Genomic DNA, 16711 nt, shown 5'->3' with positions numbered 1-16711 from the left:
ATGGCAATACTGCATTTACAGCAATGTGATGAAGTACTTTAATTTGTCAGGTATTTAAATGACTTATTGAGCCCAGAACATACTAATCAAACTAATTAAGCTATATATGACTATTGTATCATTAAACTGCAGTCACCATGATAGCGTTTATCAGTCAACGACTTTTTACTACTTTATATTCTGTGTATCATAAATCATGATTCCCGTTTTCTATCCTTTTTTGATTCTATTATCACTTTTATTTGAGACTTGAGACTATGGAAGTGTCAAATTGGACGCCAGTTGTTTATTGTGTTTTATTAATTAGTTAGCATTTAAGATGGCATCAGACTTGTCAGCTCTGTTGCTGCTGCAGAAAGCTAATACAGTAAGATTTGACATACAATGAATAAACACAATAGGATTTTAAAGCATCTTAAATCTATCATATATTGTTACGAGCATCAGTAGACTGATTTGTTGAATTTGAAAGAGAACATTGAAACTGCAGTCACATGTGAGTCCCTTTTGTTAAACAGGAGACTGAGACCACCATCATAGCGAGTGTTTTATATCAAAGGTTGCTCCACAGTAAGACTTGAGGCAGTGACAAATGGCTGAGCTCTGAGAGCATTGCTGAGGAGACAGCTATATTTGTATTTCTTCCAAATAAGCACACCCGGGAGATCAAGAGATCAAGTTTCACATTTTTATTGAATATATAGGCCTGTTTTGTAAGGTGTGAAGTCTTCAGTATTTAGCTTCTAATGCCCTCGCCCCATCTTTTCCAGTTCAGTGTCCTCTTTCAACAAGGAAAGAATGCAAACTACCACACATCATATAACATGATCCCCCCCTTTGCCGTGTATGGGGAACAAACACTTGACTTAGGGGAAGGTCAAGCTACAATCCAGGCCTTGTCTTCAGTTCATCTGTCAGGACACGCAGTACAACAAGACCATTTAAAGAAAGGGTTTAAAAATACATCAGCACCCTCGAGACAACACAAGTGCCTGCCTCGAAAAACCTTGAGACACAAATCTAATCACCTGTTCACCGCTGATTCCACATTTGACAATAGATCTGTAAACGACAGTTATAGAGTTTACTGTCCCACTGACAAATAATCAGGACACTTTATGAAGCACATGCAGGACTCCTACCGTCATGAAAGCTACTAGAATAGGTGATAGAGTGGGGTCAAAAACATGCCTCGTGTCCGGTACTGACAGCTGAGTTGTCAACAGCAACGTGTTGACCTGAAGATAAAACGGCCTACGTGTTTAAAACCTTGACTTTCAGCGGCACAAAGAGGAGATTAGAGGGTCAAAGAGCGAGCCGCCCCGACTGCCTGGTTATACTACCAGAAATGCAGAGGTGTAAACTGATATGGAGGAAAATTTGAAGGGTGAAAGTGACAAAAAAAGATACAGAAAATTAAATTAGTATAGGAGGAATAACATTAAAGTGAACTGTAATGCCGGCAGGGTGGAGGCATATCAAACAGTGAGTGAGTGATAATTAATTAATTAATTAATTAGAATGTTGTTCTTCATCATTTGTGCAACTAGATTACCAATGTGGTTAAAAATTGGTTTTTTCCCTGTTTCTGCTGTTAACAAGCTGCTGAAGTCACTAATCGAAAACCCCTCTAAAGAGTTTTACCAGTAAAATGTAGTCCAGCCAAATAATAGCCTCAGTAAAAACATTCAGACACATAAAAGAACTTGTAAAAAGTAATGAAAATGTTCTTGTTCTCAATAATAAGCAGTGTTCTAGCTGGTAATGACAAAATACATGTTTATCATCACTTTACTCACCACACTCTGTCTAATGTGGCACCGATAGTGTGATGAATGTTCACAATATCACATGTCAGAGACAGTCCCTAGAGAGCTGAAGCCCTTTGACCTCCAATAGACCCAGCCAGACGACCCCTTTTAGGACGGACGTGTCTGTCATCAGTCTGAGCTCTAGGATTATCACACCCTCGTAAACCACAGTAAAAATCAGACATCTGAGCGAGTAGATGACTAAATATTTGTCATTCTCAAGATTCATGAGAGTAGTGTGAGTTTTCAGAGCCAATGGTGGGTCAAAAATGTGAAAACCAAACCTTCAGACAGTGTTAGAGCGCTGTCAGTAGGGGATTAATGGAAACCTGACACTTGTTCACCTCCAGACAGCTCCCAAGAAGTCATGTATACTTATATAAGTAGCTAGAGAGTATAAACATGGCAACAACTTTTCACTTTACTTTTATATAGTGTATACAGCTCCTTGACAGTAATTATTGCCTCGTTACAGTCTACACATTTTTATTTAGCTCGAACAGAAATGAAAAGTAGGTTTGTTCAGATGTACTTATTGAATTAAATTACTGTGTTGACACTGAGACACTTGTGCGAGCACCAGATTAGATCGTAGTGTTTACAGATCTCCTTAGATCACATGACCCAAAACAAACAGCTCAGGCTCCACAAAGACTCCCCTGACTTTTAGTTCAAGTTCAAGTTTATTTGCGTGGCACAAGTTCATATATACTTCAGAGTAAAATGTGAAAAATGACATTGACAGAAAGGCAAAAGCACAAAAAAACAACATAGAGACACAAATAAAAGACTCTAACTGAAGACTTGCTGGAGACTAATATGTACAAAAATAGAACGAGGACCCCCACAATCATCACCTGTCTATATAATCAGGCCCATAAGGCTGTGGAGCCCAAATTATTCCTCAATAATTGAAAAAATTCTTTAGGATAATATTTCAGTAGTCTAAAAACAGAACTGCTTTTCTTAGACCAAATAAAAAAAAAAAACAGTGTTGTTCACAAAGAGGAAAATGTTTTGAAGAATTGGCAGAGAAGAGACAAAATGTTTAACGGCACTCTGTGATGGGTGACACTACATTACAGTATATTATGTATTATTAAAATTAAAGACATTTTGGCAACAATTTGTTAAAGAAAGTATACAAACATGCAATAAATTGTTGATAATGCATTATAATGTTGTTGTACACTGCTTTAAGATCATTTTAAGCATTTATTAATGTCCAGTATTTGTCAACAAGTATAGTTTCTCCTACTAAGACATTTTTTTTACATCATTACTACTTTGTCTTACTAAAGATTATCTGCTTATGCCTCCTCTCGTTGGTACCGACAGGAGGAGTCATAGTTGTTGACAAATACGTTAATACTTGATTAATTATACACTTATATCTGTGTATAACCACATCATAGTCATATCACATTAATTCAAACACAGGCTTACAGCCAAAATTTCACACATAGTTTTTGTATGAAAATGAAATATTTACAAAAATACTATATTTTTTATGAAAATATTCTAAAATAGTGAATTTTGTTTTTATATTTTGATTTGCAGCAAAATCAGATATTTTAATAAGTTGTGCGAACATTAAACTAATACTACCTCAATTACTCTGTTAATGACTATTAAAGGAACTTCAAAGCAAATGCAAAGTTATTTTTCATTGGATGCATATGTTCAATTTGTTTTACTAAAATATCTCCTGGACACGTGACAGAAACAAGAGATAAATATACAAAGATTAATGTTCTCTGTTCTTTCTATTGTCCTTCTTCCCTACAGAACAAATCTAATTAAGTTTGGGATTTGATAAGACGCAGACCCCAGTGAGGGTTTCTGCTATCATGAGGTATCGTCATTTTCACAGGTTCTTAGATTAGCAGCTGTTAGGCTCATTTCTGCTCCTTTGTCACAGGAAAGACTTGCAAGGCTGCTGCAACAGAATACCAGTGACATATGAGAGCTTCTCCACAGCTAAAGTCGGATCCTCCGCAGTGCCAAGGTGCATTAAGGAGCTTATCGTAAAGACCAAAACAATGTCTAAACTTCAGTAACCAATACGCATGCCAGAACAATATTTACACAATGTTTTAAAACGCTGCATTGTACGTGTCTTAATCTATTTATACACTTTTAAATTCAGTCTCTAGTTTAACTGTGTCCATTGTGTGGCACCGTAGTTCTTCCAGTAAAAGAGTTTACAATGAGACAAATGTTTTATGTGCTCTCTCTCTCTCGTGTGCCATATACTGCAGCCCCTGAGGACACTGTGGCTACTATTTAAAATAAATCATACTGACTAATATTCTTTCGAATGGCTGAGGAAAAAACGTCACATCAACAACCGGATCATGTGTGTCTTTACTCATAAAGCTGAGTTAATCTGGTGATGACACATTTATAAACAATAATTAACCATAATCATTTCTGCCATGCAAAGAGCAATCTTTGTATTTAATTCCCATTTAAATTCTTATCATTGTCCAAAACTTACCTGACAGTGACTCTGAACGTTAAAGTGACAGAAGTTTAATCTGTGATCAAACCCGTCTGTGATGATCGGTGACAAAAAGATGCCAGATATCAAATTAGAGGCAAAAATACTTAAGCAGAGACCGTAAAAATGCATGACCAAATAAAGCAAGTCATTTCTGCTGAGTGAACACTGATCTCTCTATATAAGAAGGGAGGCTGGACGCCTCCAAGGACTGACAGGCGACCAGTCAAGGTGAGTGAGTTGCAGTCTTTTATTAGCAAGAGGAAAACCAGCAGCTTAATGAACAATGCAGGGCATGACCACTTACTGCCAGGCACATCAAAGTACAAACACTGTCATGTTTATGCCAGGACTTCAATGTACAGTAAGTTCATTTTTATTGTGAAATAATTCAATTACAATTATTAATTTAAAGTGTTTCTTTCTTCAGAACCATCATTAAACCATCAGTATCTGCTCTTCTGAGGGGAGGGAAAAAGGTAATTTATACATATTATCACTGTTTCATTTCACATTTTAAATTATATGCAAAGACTTTATTGTTCATCAAACCATAACCATGTGTGGTTTCGTTAACAAATCAATTAACATAGCAAAATTTGTGCATCTGATTCCATTAATGATGTCTGCATCATTAAATAGACAAACGCAGCCCTCACTTTTTTACCTTTTCTGACAAAGTGTTTGATACTAACAAGGATTCCGTGGCACACGTAAGAAGTCATGGCATCAACCAACATTAATTCGACTTATCAGAAAATGTAACAGAGATAACATCCTGTTAAAAATTGTAAATTAGCTTTTGTGTTTTGTGTCTATCTCATTAATATAGCATTAAGCATAAATAAGTTAAATCAAACATTTTTCCATGTTCTTCATTTGAGCATAACATTCATCACAACATTGACAGCATTCAACTTTTGCTCAGTAGTGAAGTACCATCATGAGAGAAGAAATAATGAGTAAAATACATTTTTACTACTGTCTTGTTTTTACTGACTTGCAGTAAAGAATCACCATGAGTGGGGACGCTGAAATGGAGTGTTTTGGCCCGGCGGCCATATACCTCCGGAAGCCAGAAAAGGAGAGAATTGAAGCCCAGAACACTCCCTTTGATGCCAAAACAGCGTATTTTGTGACTGAACCCAACGAGATGTACCTCAAGGGGAAACTTGTTAAGAGAGAGGGCGGCAAAGCCACCGTGGACACTCTCTGTGGAAAGGTGAGTGTGATGGCTGTTCAATTTAGAAAAAGTTATCTACATTTCACATTACTTTTAATTTCACGTTGAAAATAGTGTGTCACAGTGGGTGCTCCTCTGTGTGAAGTTTTCTTTGTTTGAATCTTAGGAACACAACTCATTTTCAAAAAGACTGTGATCTCTGTAATAAAACCTAAAGAGAAAGATTTTATTTTAAGTCATAACCTCTGGCTGTCATACAAATAATAATGAGTACTGACTAGCTCACCAGTCTGACGCCCGTGTTGTTCCTGTCCCTTTAACAGTCGATCACTGTAAAAGACACTGAAGTCTTCCCCATGAACCCTCCAAAGTTCGATAAGATTGAGGACATGGCCATGATGACCCACCTCAGTGAGCCCTCTGTGCTGTATAACCTCAAAGAGCGCTATGCAGCATGGATGATCTACGTGAGTTTGACCTGATCATCACATCAGTAGATGAAGCATGACCACAGGAGGATGTGTGTCAGTAAAAATCCTCTCTGTCTCCACAGACCTACTCAGGGCTGTTCTGCGTCACTGTGAACCCCTACAAGTGGCTCCCAGTGTATGACTCAGGGGTTGTCGCAGGATACAGAGGCAAGAAGAGGATTGAGGCTCCACCCCACATCTTCTCCATCTCTGATAACGCCTATCAGTTCATGCTCACTGGTGTGTACAAAAAGCGCCAAAACTTTGCTTTTTTTTAAAGCCTTGATTGTTGGAGAAGAAAGCAACAATTACAGTTCATCATCAAATGTTCTGAACTTAAGAGACATATCTTGTGAACCTATTAAGCAAGTACCAGCTAACAGAAACTTTTTATTTCATTTTTTGAACATCAACATAAGATAATATAAATCCACATCATTGGTGTACATTGTTGACAACTGTTAGACTAATTAATGTACACAAAGCAGATATGCTTACATTTATGTAAAGAAAATGAAAATATATTTCTCTTTTTTTCACAGATCGTGAGAATCAGTCCATCCTCATCACGTAAGTTATTCACCCAGCATACATTAACCCCAATGTTTCAGCTGGCACACAATATGTTTTAGCATAAACTAAACAACATAGAGCAATGTGAATGAGCAGTAAGCACTACACCTCAAGTCTGAAGTAGAATTTCTTTCAATGTTGGTTCAGTTCACCTAAAGCAAGATGTTCCTGGTGCTAATTGACTTATTTATATACTCAAAGAGGAGAATCCGGTGCAGGAAAGACTGTCAACACCAAGCGTGTCATCCAGTACTTTGCGACAATCGCAGTGGCTGGAGGAAAGAAGCAAGAGGCAGTTTCTGGTAAGATGCAGGTAAATGAACTCGTCTCTTGGTAGGAAAAGGTGTCAACAAAAAAGTGTCAACAAAGCTGACGCACCAAATGAAATCTTGGACCATCAGAAATTACGTTTATTTTTGGGTTTTTTTCCCTCTCTTGTTTTCTGAATGAAGGGGTCTCTGGAAGATCAAATCATTGCAGCCAATCCCCTTCTGGAGGCTTATGGTAATGCCAAAACTGTGAGGAATGACAACTCATCCCGTTTTGTAAGTGTTTGTTAACCTCTAGTTGTTAAAACAATATCAGAATACAAGACGTTGTAAGTCTAATCTACAGTCTTCTTTTGAATAGGGTAAATTCATCAGAATCCATTTTGCAACATCGGGGAAGCTGGCCTCAGCAGACATTGAAACATGTAAGGCCAGACATGATAAATCAGATGCCTGAGTTTGCTTTCGTACCTTCAGCTCATGAGCTGACTGTCGTCTAACTGTGTGATCGACAGACCTGCTGGAGAAGTCTCGAGTGACATTCCAGCTGTCTGCTGAGAGGAGCTACCACATCTTCTACCAGCTCATGACAGGGCACAAACCTGAGCTGATTGGTGAGACATTGCAAAGGTTGTTTGTTACCTGCTGTATAGTCTATATTTGCTTACAAGAATTAACCACATGTGCTTTCTTTTGTCAGAGGCTCTCCTCATCACCACCAACCCATATGACTATCACATGATCAGTCAGGGTGAAATCACTGTCAAGAGTATCAATGACATTGAGGAGTTCATTGCCACTGATGTAAGACATTATCAAATCCAGAACCTAAAACAAACTATATGCATTTATGTGCTTTAATTTGTTTTCCTGAGAGCAGAACTTATGAATTTATTTTCTTTGAACACCCACAGACTGCCATTGACATCCTGGGCTTCACTGCTGAGGAGAAGATGAGCATGTACAAACTGACTGGAGCTGTGATGCATCATGGAAACATGAAGTTTAAGCAGAAACAGCGTGAAGAGCAGGCTGAGCCAGATGGCACTGAGGGTATGTTGCACTTAGTTACGAATTATGAGTTAGATTCTTTTGTATTCTCTATAAACAACAACATCTTATATCTCACTTTTCTCTTTCTTTCAGTTGCTGATAAAATCTCTTACCTCATGGGCCTGAACTCTGCTGACCTACTGAAGGCCCTGTGCTACCCCAGGGTGAAGGTCGGAAATGAGTTTGTTACTAAGGGTCAGACTGTGCCTCAGGTAAAATGTTTACAAACAGTCCTCTGAATCATAACACTATAGCCTGTTTAACTCCTGAAAACTCTTCTTACAACATCCCTATTGATTTTTATTATTATTATATCTGTAAAATCAGGTCAACAATTCTGTCATGGCTCTCTGCAAGTCCGTCTATGAGAAAATGTTCTTGTGGATGGTCGTCAGGATTAATGAAATGTTGGACACAAAGCAGCCAAGACAGTTCTTCATTGGTGTCCTTGACATTGCTGGATTTGAAATCTTTGATGTAAGTTTGGTGATGCAATTTTAATGATGGTCTTGTTTTTTAAAAAGTGGCTTATGAATACTCAATTACTCCACACATTCCTCTCTTCTGAAATCAGTTCAACAGCTTGGAGCAGCTGTGCATCAATTTCACCAATGAAAAACTGCAACAGTTTTTCAACCACCACATGTTTGTCCTGGAGCAAGAAGAGTACAAGAAAGAGGGAATTGAATGGGAGTTCATTGATTTTGGTATGGACTTGGCTGCCTGCATTGAGCTGATTGAGAAGGTGAGCCATTTATTCACAAACAGAAACATTTGATGACAAATTTGATGACTTCAAAGCATTTAAATAATAATTTCATCATCACAGCCAATGGGCATCTTCTCCATCCTTGAAGAGGAGTGCATGTTCCCCAAGGCAACAGACATTACCTTCAAGAACAAACTGTATGACCAGCATCTTGGTAAAAACAAGTCATTTGAGAAGCCAAAGCCAGCCAAAGGCAAAGCGGAGGCTCACTTTTCTCTGGTGCACTATGCTGGCACTGTTGACTACAACATCAACGGATGGCTCGACAAAAACAAGGACCCCCTCAATGACTCTGTTGTTCAGCTCTACCAGAAGTCCTCAGTCAAACTTCTGGCCTTCCTGTATGCATCCCATGCCTCAGCGGAAGGTACATGCTGTTAGCTGACTCTACATTATGAGATATTAATAATTACAAATTCATTACTTGTATTGAATTTGATCATTTCAATGTAATTGCTCTTCCACTGACAGCTGAAGGTGGTGGCAAGAAAGGTGGCAAGAAGAAGGGCGGTTCCTTCCAGACTGTGTCTGCATTGTTCAGGGTAAGATATGAAAGATGACTTATGTGCTTCATGACTTTTTTTGTGTGCCTTTTGTAAATCTAATGTCCTTTTAAATCTTCAGGAGAATTTGGGCAAGCTGATGACAAATTTGAGGAGCACACATCCTCATTTTGTGCGCTGCCTGATTCCCAACGAATCAAAGACACCAGGTGTGTCCTCTTCATCTCAATGTTGATGCTAAATTAAGTCATAGAAAGTACAGAAAGGTCAAGCAGGTCAATGGTTGAATCCAATCCATCTTTACAAATCATGTCCCTAAATAATATATCACAGGTCTCATGGAGAACTTCTTGGTCATCCACCAGCTGAGATGTAATGGTGTGCTGGAAGGTATCAGAATCTGCAGGAAAGGTTTCCCCAGCCGAATCCTCTATGGTGACTTCAAGCAGAGGTGACAGAAATATAACGTTGACAGTCAATGAAAAATGTTTATTATCTTCAAACTAGTGTGTCTAAGTGAATTAAATCTTTACTTTTAGATACAAAGTACTGAATGCCAGTGTCATCCCAGAGGGCCAATTCATTGACAACAAGAAGGCCTCAGAGAAACTGCTGGGATCCATTGATGTGGACCACACCCAGTACAAGTTTGGCCATACCAAGGTAGAATAAGAAAAGCTCCCTTGGACATGGCTGTTTACAAAGAGGCATAAGATGAACTATCATCAATAATTAATAACTTAAAAATAATCATATTTTTTGGACTCTCAGGTGTTCTTCAAAGCTGGTCTGCTGGGAACTCTGGAGGAGATGAGAGATGAGAAACTGGCTGAGTTGGTCACAATGACTCAGGCTCTCTGCAGAGGTTTCCTCATGAGACGCGAGTTTGTAAAGATGATGGAGAGGAGGTACTGTGAATGCCTGACATTGATCCTGTATAAAGTGTGAATTCTGCAACTTTTTTATACTAAGATATATAAGATTTTGTAACTCAATTCTTTCTTGGATTTCCCCAGAGAGGCCATTTACGCCATCCAGTACAACATCCGCTCATTCATGAATGTCAAAACCTGGCCATGGATGAAGCTGTACTTCAAGATTAAGCCTCTGCTGAAGAGTGCAGAGACTGAGAAAGAGATGGCACAAATGAAGGAGGACTTTGAAAAGACCAAAGATGATCTAACAAAGGCTCTGGCTAAGAAGAAAGAACTGGAGGAGAAGATGGTATCTCTACTGCAGGAGAAGAATGATCTGCTATTGCAAGTGCAGTCTGTAAGTGGTATCATGTACATGTCTACTAAATATCTTCCATCAAATTACTGATTTGGGAATGACATGAACCTGTTTGCATTGACTTTTAGGAAGGTGAAAACCTCAGTGATGCAGAGGAAAGATGTGAGGGGCTCATTAAAGCAAAAATCCAGCTTGAGGCCAAACTCAAAGAGACGACTGAGAGACTGGAGGATGAGGAGGAAATGAATGCTGAGCTGACGGCAAAGAAGAGGAAGCTGGAGGACGAGTGCTCTGAGCTGAAGAAAGACATTGATGACTTGGAGCTCACTCTGGCCAAAGTGGAAAAGGAGAAGCATGCTACTGAGAACAAGGTTACACAATAAGCTTTTTAATCATACGTTTTTACTTCAGCATAGATAAAACCTGTTGTAATTGAAACTCATCTAAACTTTTATAGGTCAAAAACCTTACAGAGGAAATGGCTTCTCAAGATGAGGCCATTGCCAAGTTGACCAAAGAGAAGAAAGCCCTCCAAGAGGCCCACCAGCAGACCCTGGATGATCTGCAGGCAGAGGAAGACAAAGTCAACACTTTGACGAAGGCCAAGACCAAGCTGGAGCAGCAAGTCGATGATGTGAGTCATCAACATTTAAAAATGAAAAGCTAAACTTCAGCATAAATCTATTCTAAATTTGTTTTTCTTATAGTTTCAGTCTTGGTTGATATGACACCCGTGGTTATCTTAGCAACACCAAGTGCAGTTTCATACTAGAGTTCCCAGAATTCTTGGGGGAGGCAAACGGTTCCTGGGCAGCTAATTTGTGAGAACTCATGCACTTGTTTACTGATTTATGTTACTTTGTGGAAACCTCTATTTTATGATAGCTTGAAGGTTCTCTAGAGCAAGAAAAGAAGCTTCGCATGGATCTCGAGCGAGCTAAAAGGAAGCTTGAAGGAGATTTGAAACTGGCCCAGGAATCCATAATGGATTTGGAGAATGACAAGCAGCAGTCTGATGAAAAAATAAAGAAGTAAGAATAAACAACATCAGCTACCTACTGGCAGTAAATTATTTCCTGAGAGTCACCACTTATGGTTGAATTAACTCTGTCCCCTGCAGGAAGGACTTTGAGATAAGCCAGCTCCTGGGTAAGATCGAGGATGAGCAGTCTCTTGGAACACAGCTACAGAAGAAAATAAAGGAACTTCAGGTATAAGAAGCATTAGTTGAAGGCAATCAGGACATTCAAATACCTTGAGCGATTTACAGTTCAATTTGGTGTGTTTCAGGCTCGTATTGAGGAGCTGGAGGAAGAGATTGAGGCTGAGCGGGCGGCTCGGGCCAAGGTGGAGAAGCAGAGGTCTGATCTCTCCAGGGAACTTGAGGAGATCAGCGAGAGGCTTGAAGAAGCTGGCGGGGCAACGTCTGCTCAGATTGAGATGAACAAGAAGCGTGAGGCTGAGTTTCAGAAGCTGCGTCGTGACCTCGAAGAGTCCACCTTGCAGCACGAGGCCACTGCTGCAGCCCTTCGCAAGAAGCAGGCTGACAGTGTGGCAGAGCTGGGAGAGCAGATTGACAACCTCCAAAGAGTCAAACAGAAGCTGGAGAAAGAGAAGAGCGAGTACAAGATGGAGATCGATGACCTCAGCAGCAATATGGAGGGTATTGCCAAATCAAAGGTTAGAGTGCTAAATGCTTTTAAAGTAATCAAAAAATATTGGTAATATTATGTACTAATGCATGTTTTCTTTTACCAGGCAAACCTTGAGAAGATGTGCAGGACATTAGAAGATCAGCTTAGTGAGCTCAAATCCAAGAATGATGAAAATGTTCGGCAGCTAAATGACATTAGTACACAGAAAGCAAGACTTGTGACTGAAAATGGTAAGATTTGTTACAATGCTATTCTATTTCCTTCACTCTCTTCAACCATAATTTAAGATTTTGTTGCACATTACACACATCAGTATGACACTAGTTTTAGCCCTACAAAATATATCTCTACTCAACATGATGGCTCAAGAGCAAAACGTATCTTGCATGATAATATGAGAACTGTATATACAAGTTAAGGTACAAGCATTTTGATCTGATGTACATCAAGTTCATTCATATCTTCAATTAGGTGAATGTGCACGTCAGCTGGAGGAGAAAGAAGCTCTTGTTTCTCAGCTGACAAGAGGCAAGCAGGCTTACACTCAGCAGATTGAGGAGCTGAAGAGGCACATTGAGGAGGAAGTTAAGGTAATGAAATCAGCAGGATAATCACAGAGGAAAAGGCCATTGGACAATTGGTATTAAATATTAATCAGATGCTTATTTGGATCATAGGCCAAGAACGCTCTGGCTCATGCTGTTCAGTCATCTCGTCATGACTGCGACCTGCTCAGAGAGCAGTTTGAGGAGGAGCAGGAGGCCAAGTCTGAGCTGCAACGTTCAATGTCCAAGGCCAACAGCGAGGTGGCTCAGTGGAGAGCCAAATATGAGACTGATGCTATTCAGCGCACGGAGGAGCTGGAGGAGGCCAAGTAATGGACAGTCCTGAAATCACACACATTTTCCACATGCACCGATTTTGTAAATAGTAAATAACCCGTTTGATGTACATTTTAACAGGAAAAAGCTCGCCCAGCGTCTCCAGGATGCAGAGGAATCCATCGAGGCTGTGAATGCAAAATGTGCTTCTCTGGAAAAGACCAAGCAGAGACTGCAGGGTGAAGTGGAGGACTTAATGATCGATGTGGAGAGAGCCAACGCTCTGGCTGCTACCCTCGACAAGAAGCAAAGGAACTTTGACAAGGTTAGATGTTTTCTACAAATAGAGGAGTTTGACTGTTAACAAAAGGTGACAAAAAACACTCAATTGTTTATTGTACTTTCAGGTTCTTGCAGAGTGGAAGCAGAAGTATGAGGAGAGCCAGGCAGAGCTGGAGGGAGCTCAGAAGGAGGCTCGAGCTTTAAGCACAGAGATTTTCAAAATGAAAAACTCATATGAAGAAGCTCTGGACCAACTGGAGACCCTGAAGAGGGAGAACAAGAATCTGCAACGTAAGACATTTAACAACAGATATACACTGTGAACACCAAGTCAGTTTACTTGAAGTATCTCTGTTATATTAAATATTTGGTAATATCTTGGCATTCTAAAATTTATACTTCATAAATTTGCTTCAACAGAGGAGATCTCAGACCTGAGTGAACAACTTGGGGAGACCGGTAAGACCATTCATGAGCTTGAGAAGGGAAAGAAGACAGTGGAAAGTGAGAAGTCGGAGATCCAGACTGCTCTGGAGGAAGCAGAGGTAAAATTGAAATATCCTTTCAATGATATTACCATGTTCAAATTACCTAGCCATTGTACAAAGCATGGAGAGGTGTTGGCCAAATTTAAATGAAAACATGTGTTCCACAATTGTGTTCCCCTCTCTGCTGTAGCAATAGTTTTAAAATGAGTGATACCCATCTTGTACAGGCGTTGGACTTCACATCGGAGTGCTATTTTTCTTTACTGTGACTCAGACTCAATTTTTGTATTTTTAAGAAAGGAACTTTTTTGTGCTCTAGCTGACACATGTTACACTTGTTCACAGGCTACCCTGGAGCATGAGGAGTCCAAGATTCTCCGCGTTCAGCTTGAGCTCACCCAAGTCAAGAGCGAAATTGACAGAAAACTTGCAGAGAAGGACGAGGAGATTGAGCAGATCAAGAGGAACAGCCAGAGAGTGATGGACTCCATGCAGAGCACTTTGGATGCTGAGGTCAGGAGCAGGAATGATGCCCTGAGAATCAAGAAGAAGATGGAGGGAGACCTCAACGAGATGGAGGTTCAGCTGAGCCATGCCAACCGCCAGGCATCTGAAGCTCAGAAACAGCTGAGAAATGTGCAGGGACAGCTTAAGGTACATCAACTGAAGGATTTGTGGCAGAGCATCTTGCTTCGCAAAGTAGCTGAATGGGTTTGCTGATACTTCTATCAATGTTCTACAATTCAGGATGCGCAGCTGCACCTTGATGAAGCTATTAGAGGTCAGGAAGACATGAAGGAGCAGGTTGCCATGGTGGAGCGCAGGAACAACCTGATGGTGGCAGAGATCGAGGAGCTGAGAGCTGCTTTGGAGCAGACGGAGAGAGGCCGCAAAGTGGCTGAACAGGAGCTGGTTGATGCCAGCGAGCGCGTGGGGCTGCTGCACTCTCAGGTATGGTCAAATGCTCAAAGGTTAAATTTTGTTCTACTATATTTTCAACACATGGAAACAATTTTTTTTCTTCTTTAACAACAGAACACCAGCCTCATCAACACCAAGAAGAAGTTGGAGACTGACTTTCTTCAGATCCAAGGTGAAGTAGAAGATTCTGTCCAGGAAGCAAGAAATGCTGAAGAAAAGGCCAAGAAAGCCATCACTGATGTGAGTCATCCTTATGCATTTCTATGAAACTGAACACAAACCATAGTGCATAATATGTAACTGCATAACTTCAAACTTTAGACTGTTTTTATCCTCTAACATTTGACTGCGAATCCAATTACAAAACCTTATTCTTTAATTTTTCAGGCTGCCATGATGGCTGAAGAGCTGAAGAAGGAGCAGGACACCAGCGCTCACTTGGAGAGGATGAAGAAGAACCTGGAGGTGACGGTGAAGGACCTGCAGCACCGCCTGGATGAGGCTGAGAATCTGGCCATGAAGGGCGGCAAGAAGCAGCTCCAGAAACTAGAGACTAGGGTAAAGACAAATGCAGTCACCAATCTCATTTTAGCTTTTGTTTCAACATCAAAATAGCACCCTCCCAGTAATAACGCTGTTGATATTTCAGGTGCGTGAGCTTGAGGCAGAAGTTGAAGCTGAGCAGAGACGAGGAGCAGATGCTGTCAAAGGTGTTCGTAAATATGAGAGAAGAGTGAAGGAGCTCACCTATCAGGTAGGCAGGTTTTTCTTTCCTATTAATCAGTATAGTTTTCTGACAAAGGTGCAAATTAATACATTCGAATCATCAATTCATGTTAACTGCAGACTGAAGAGGACAAGAAGAATGTCATCAGACTTCAGGATCTGGTGGACAAGCTCCAGCTGAAAGTGAAGGCCTACAAGAGGCAGGCTGAGGAAGCTGTGAGTCAGAAACCTGTTTTAACTTTTTCACTGTTGCATTATAAGCTGCTTGCAGGACTCTCAGACCTGGAAACAAACAAATACAACCACACTCTTGTCTTGTGTCTGTAAAATGTGGGGCAGTAAAAACTTAGTGAATCTCTGTATCCTCTTGATGGATGTTGACTCCAGTGATGAATTTCCTCACAGGAGGAGCAGGCCAACACTCACCTGTCCAGGTACAGGAAGGTGCAGCATGAGATGGAGGAGGCTCAGGAGCGTGCCGACATCGCTGAATCTCAGGTCAACAAGCTGAGGGCAAAGAGTCGAGAAATTGGAAAAGTAAGTAAATTCATGAAACTCAGTGAGCTGTTGTAACAGTTTAGGTGGTTATTGATAGTCTTACAGGAAAACTACATAATTTTATGAGCCAATGTTTAAATGATAAAGATATGAGAGAGGCTGATGTCATTTTCATTTAGTTTTAAATTGACCAAGTCAAAGCTACATACATGTTGCATGACTTCTTGAAAGTTTTCCTGTCATTACTTATTTCTTCTTTCCATCACTTTTAGGCAAAAGAGGCTGAAGAATAATCTGCAACCTCTTTGAGACACATAAATGAGAATCATAAAATATGATTGTTCATTCAACTGCTCTCATCCAAATATTGTAGAATATTGTAGAAATAAATTCTGTTGCCTGTCTGCTGCCTTTTAAACGTTTCTTTGCACAACAAAAACAAAAGTACTACCACTTGGTTTGCGGAAAAGAAAAAAGTACAGGTTGGATTTCTTGATACACTTTAAAACTGAAAAAAAGATGTATACTAAAAGCAGTAGTGTTACTAGACTTTTATAGCAAAACAAACATTTGATAATTCCTGTCGTTGTCATTTAGTCATTTAGTTCAGGTGTCTTATTGCTCAGTCTGGGATCTGAATCTACAAATCAAACTCACTCGCCAAGATTTGACATAATGCTCAATCCTTTGTTATGTTATTTACTAGATTTCAGTTATTTAAAAAAAGACAGCATGGATGCCACTGTGCCTCAGTATTCACATGGTAATAAGTATAGTAGCTATGTGTTTGTCCAAAACTGGTTTGGCATTTGAACCTTTTTCACCTTTTAAAAATCAAAATGTTGCATTTTGTTTCAGTCATGAGACAGAACCAACAACTACAAGTAAATAAGCATCTGACACACCAACTCATGTACCCATATGTTACACATAATCATTAGGACGGGATCATA

General features: G+C 39.9%; 1 protein-coding gene across 1 annotated transcript; it reads left to right on the top strand.

Moving 5' to 3' along the window:
* Nucleotides 1-5332: 5332 nt before the first annotated feature.
* On the top strand, nucleotides 5333-16162 carry LOC139208564 (myosin heavy chain, fast skeletal muscle-like). The gene is made up of 39 exons (XM_070838285.1): nucleotides 5333-5536; nucleotides 5821-5964; nucleotides 6051-6207; nucleotides 6510-6537; nucleotides 6742-6853; nucleotides 6993-7085; nucleotides 7171-7234; nucleotides 7325-7423; nucleotides 7510-7613; nucleotides 7724-7862; nucleotides 7956-8074; nucleotides 8190-8339; nucleotides 8437-8607; nucleotides 8692-8998; nucleotides 9103-9173; nucleotides 9256-9343; nucleotides 9468-9585; nucleotides 9674-9797; nucleotides 9906-10042; nucleotides 10151-10406; nucleotides 10496-10738; nucleotides 10825-11001; nucleotides 11253-11398; nucleotides 11488-11578; nucleotides 11658-12047; nucleotides 12126-12252; nucleotides 12494-12612; nucleotides 12700-12896; nucleotides 12985-13168; nucleotides 13251-13416; nucleotides 13546-13670; nucleotides 13959-14267; nucleotides 14361-14564; nucleotides 14649-14774; nucleotides 14922-15092; nucleotides 15184-15288; nucleotides 15381-15476; nucleotides 15666-15797; nucleotides 16031-16162. The coding sequence occupies exons 1-39, from the start codon at nucleotides 5333-5335 to the stop codon at nucleotides 16049-16051; spliced, it is 5814 nt and encodes a 1937-aa protein (XP_070694386.1). The 3' UTR covers nucleotides 16052-16162.
* The last annotated feature ends 549 nt before the right edge of the window (nucleotides 16163-16711 follow it).

The sequence above is a fragment of the Pempheris klunzingeri genome, chromosome 2 (genome assembly GCF_042242105.1).
Source record: "Pempheris klunzingeri isolate RE-2024b chromosome 2, fPemKlu1.hap1, whole genome shotgun sequence".
Lineage (NCBI taxonomy): Eukaryota > Metazoa > Chordata > Actinopteri > Acropomatiformes > Pempheridae > Pempheris > Pempheris klunzingeri.
Note: the sequence above shows the minus strand (reverse complement) of the source record. Positions and strands in the feature narration are given on the sequence as shown.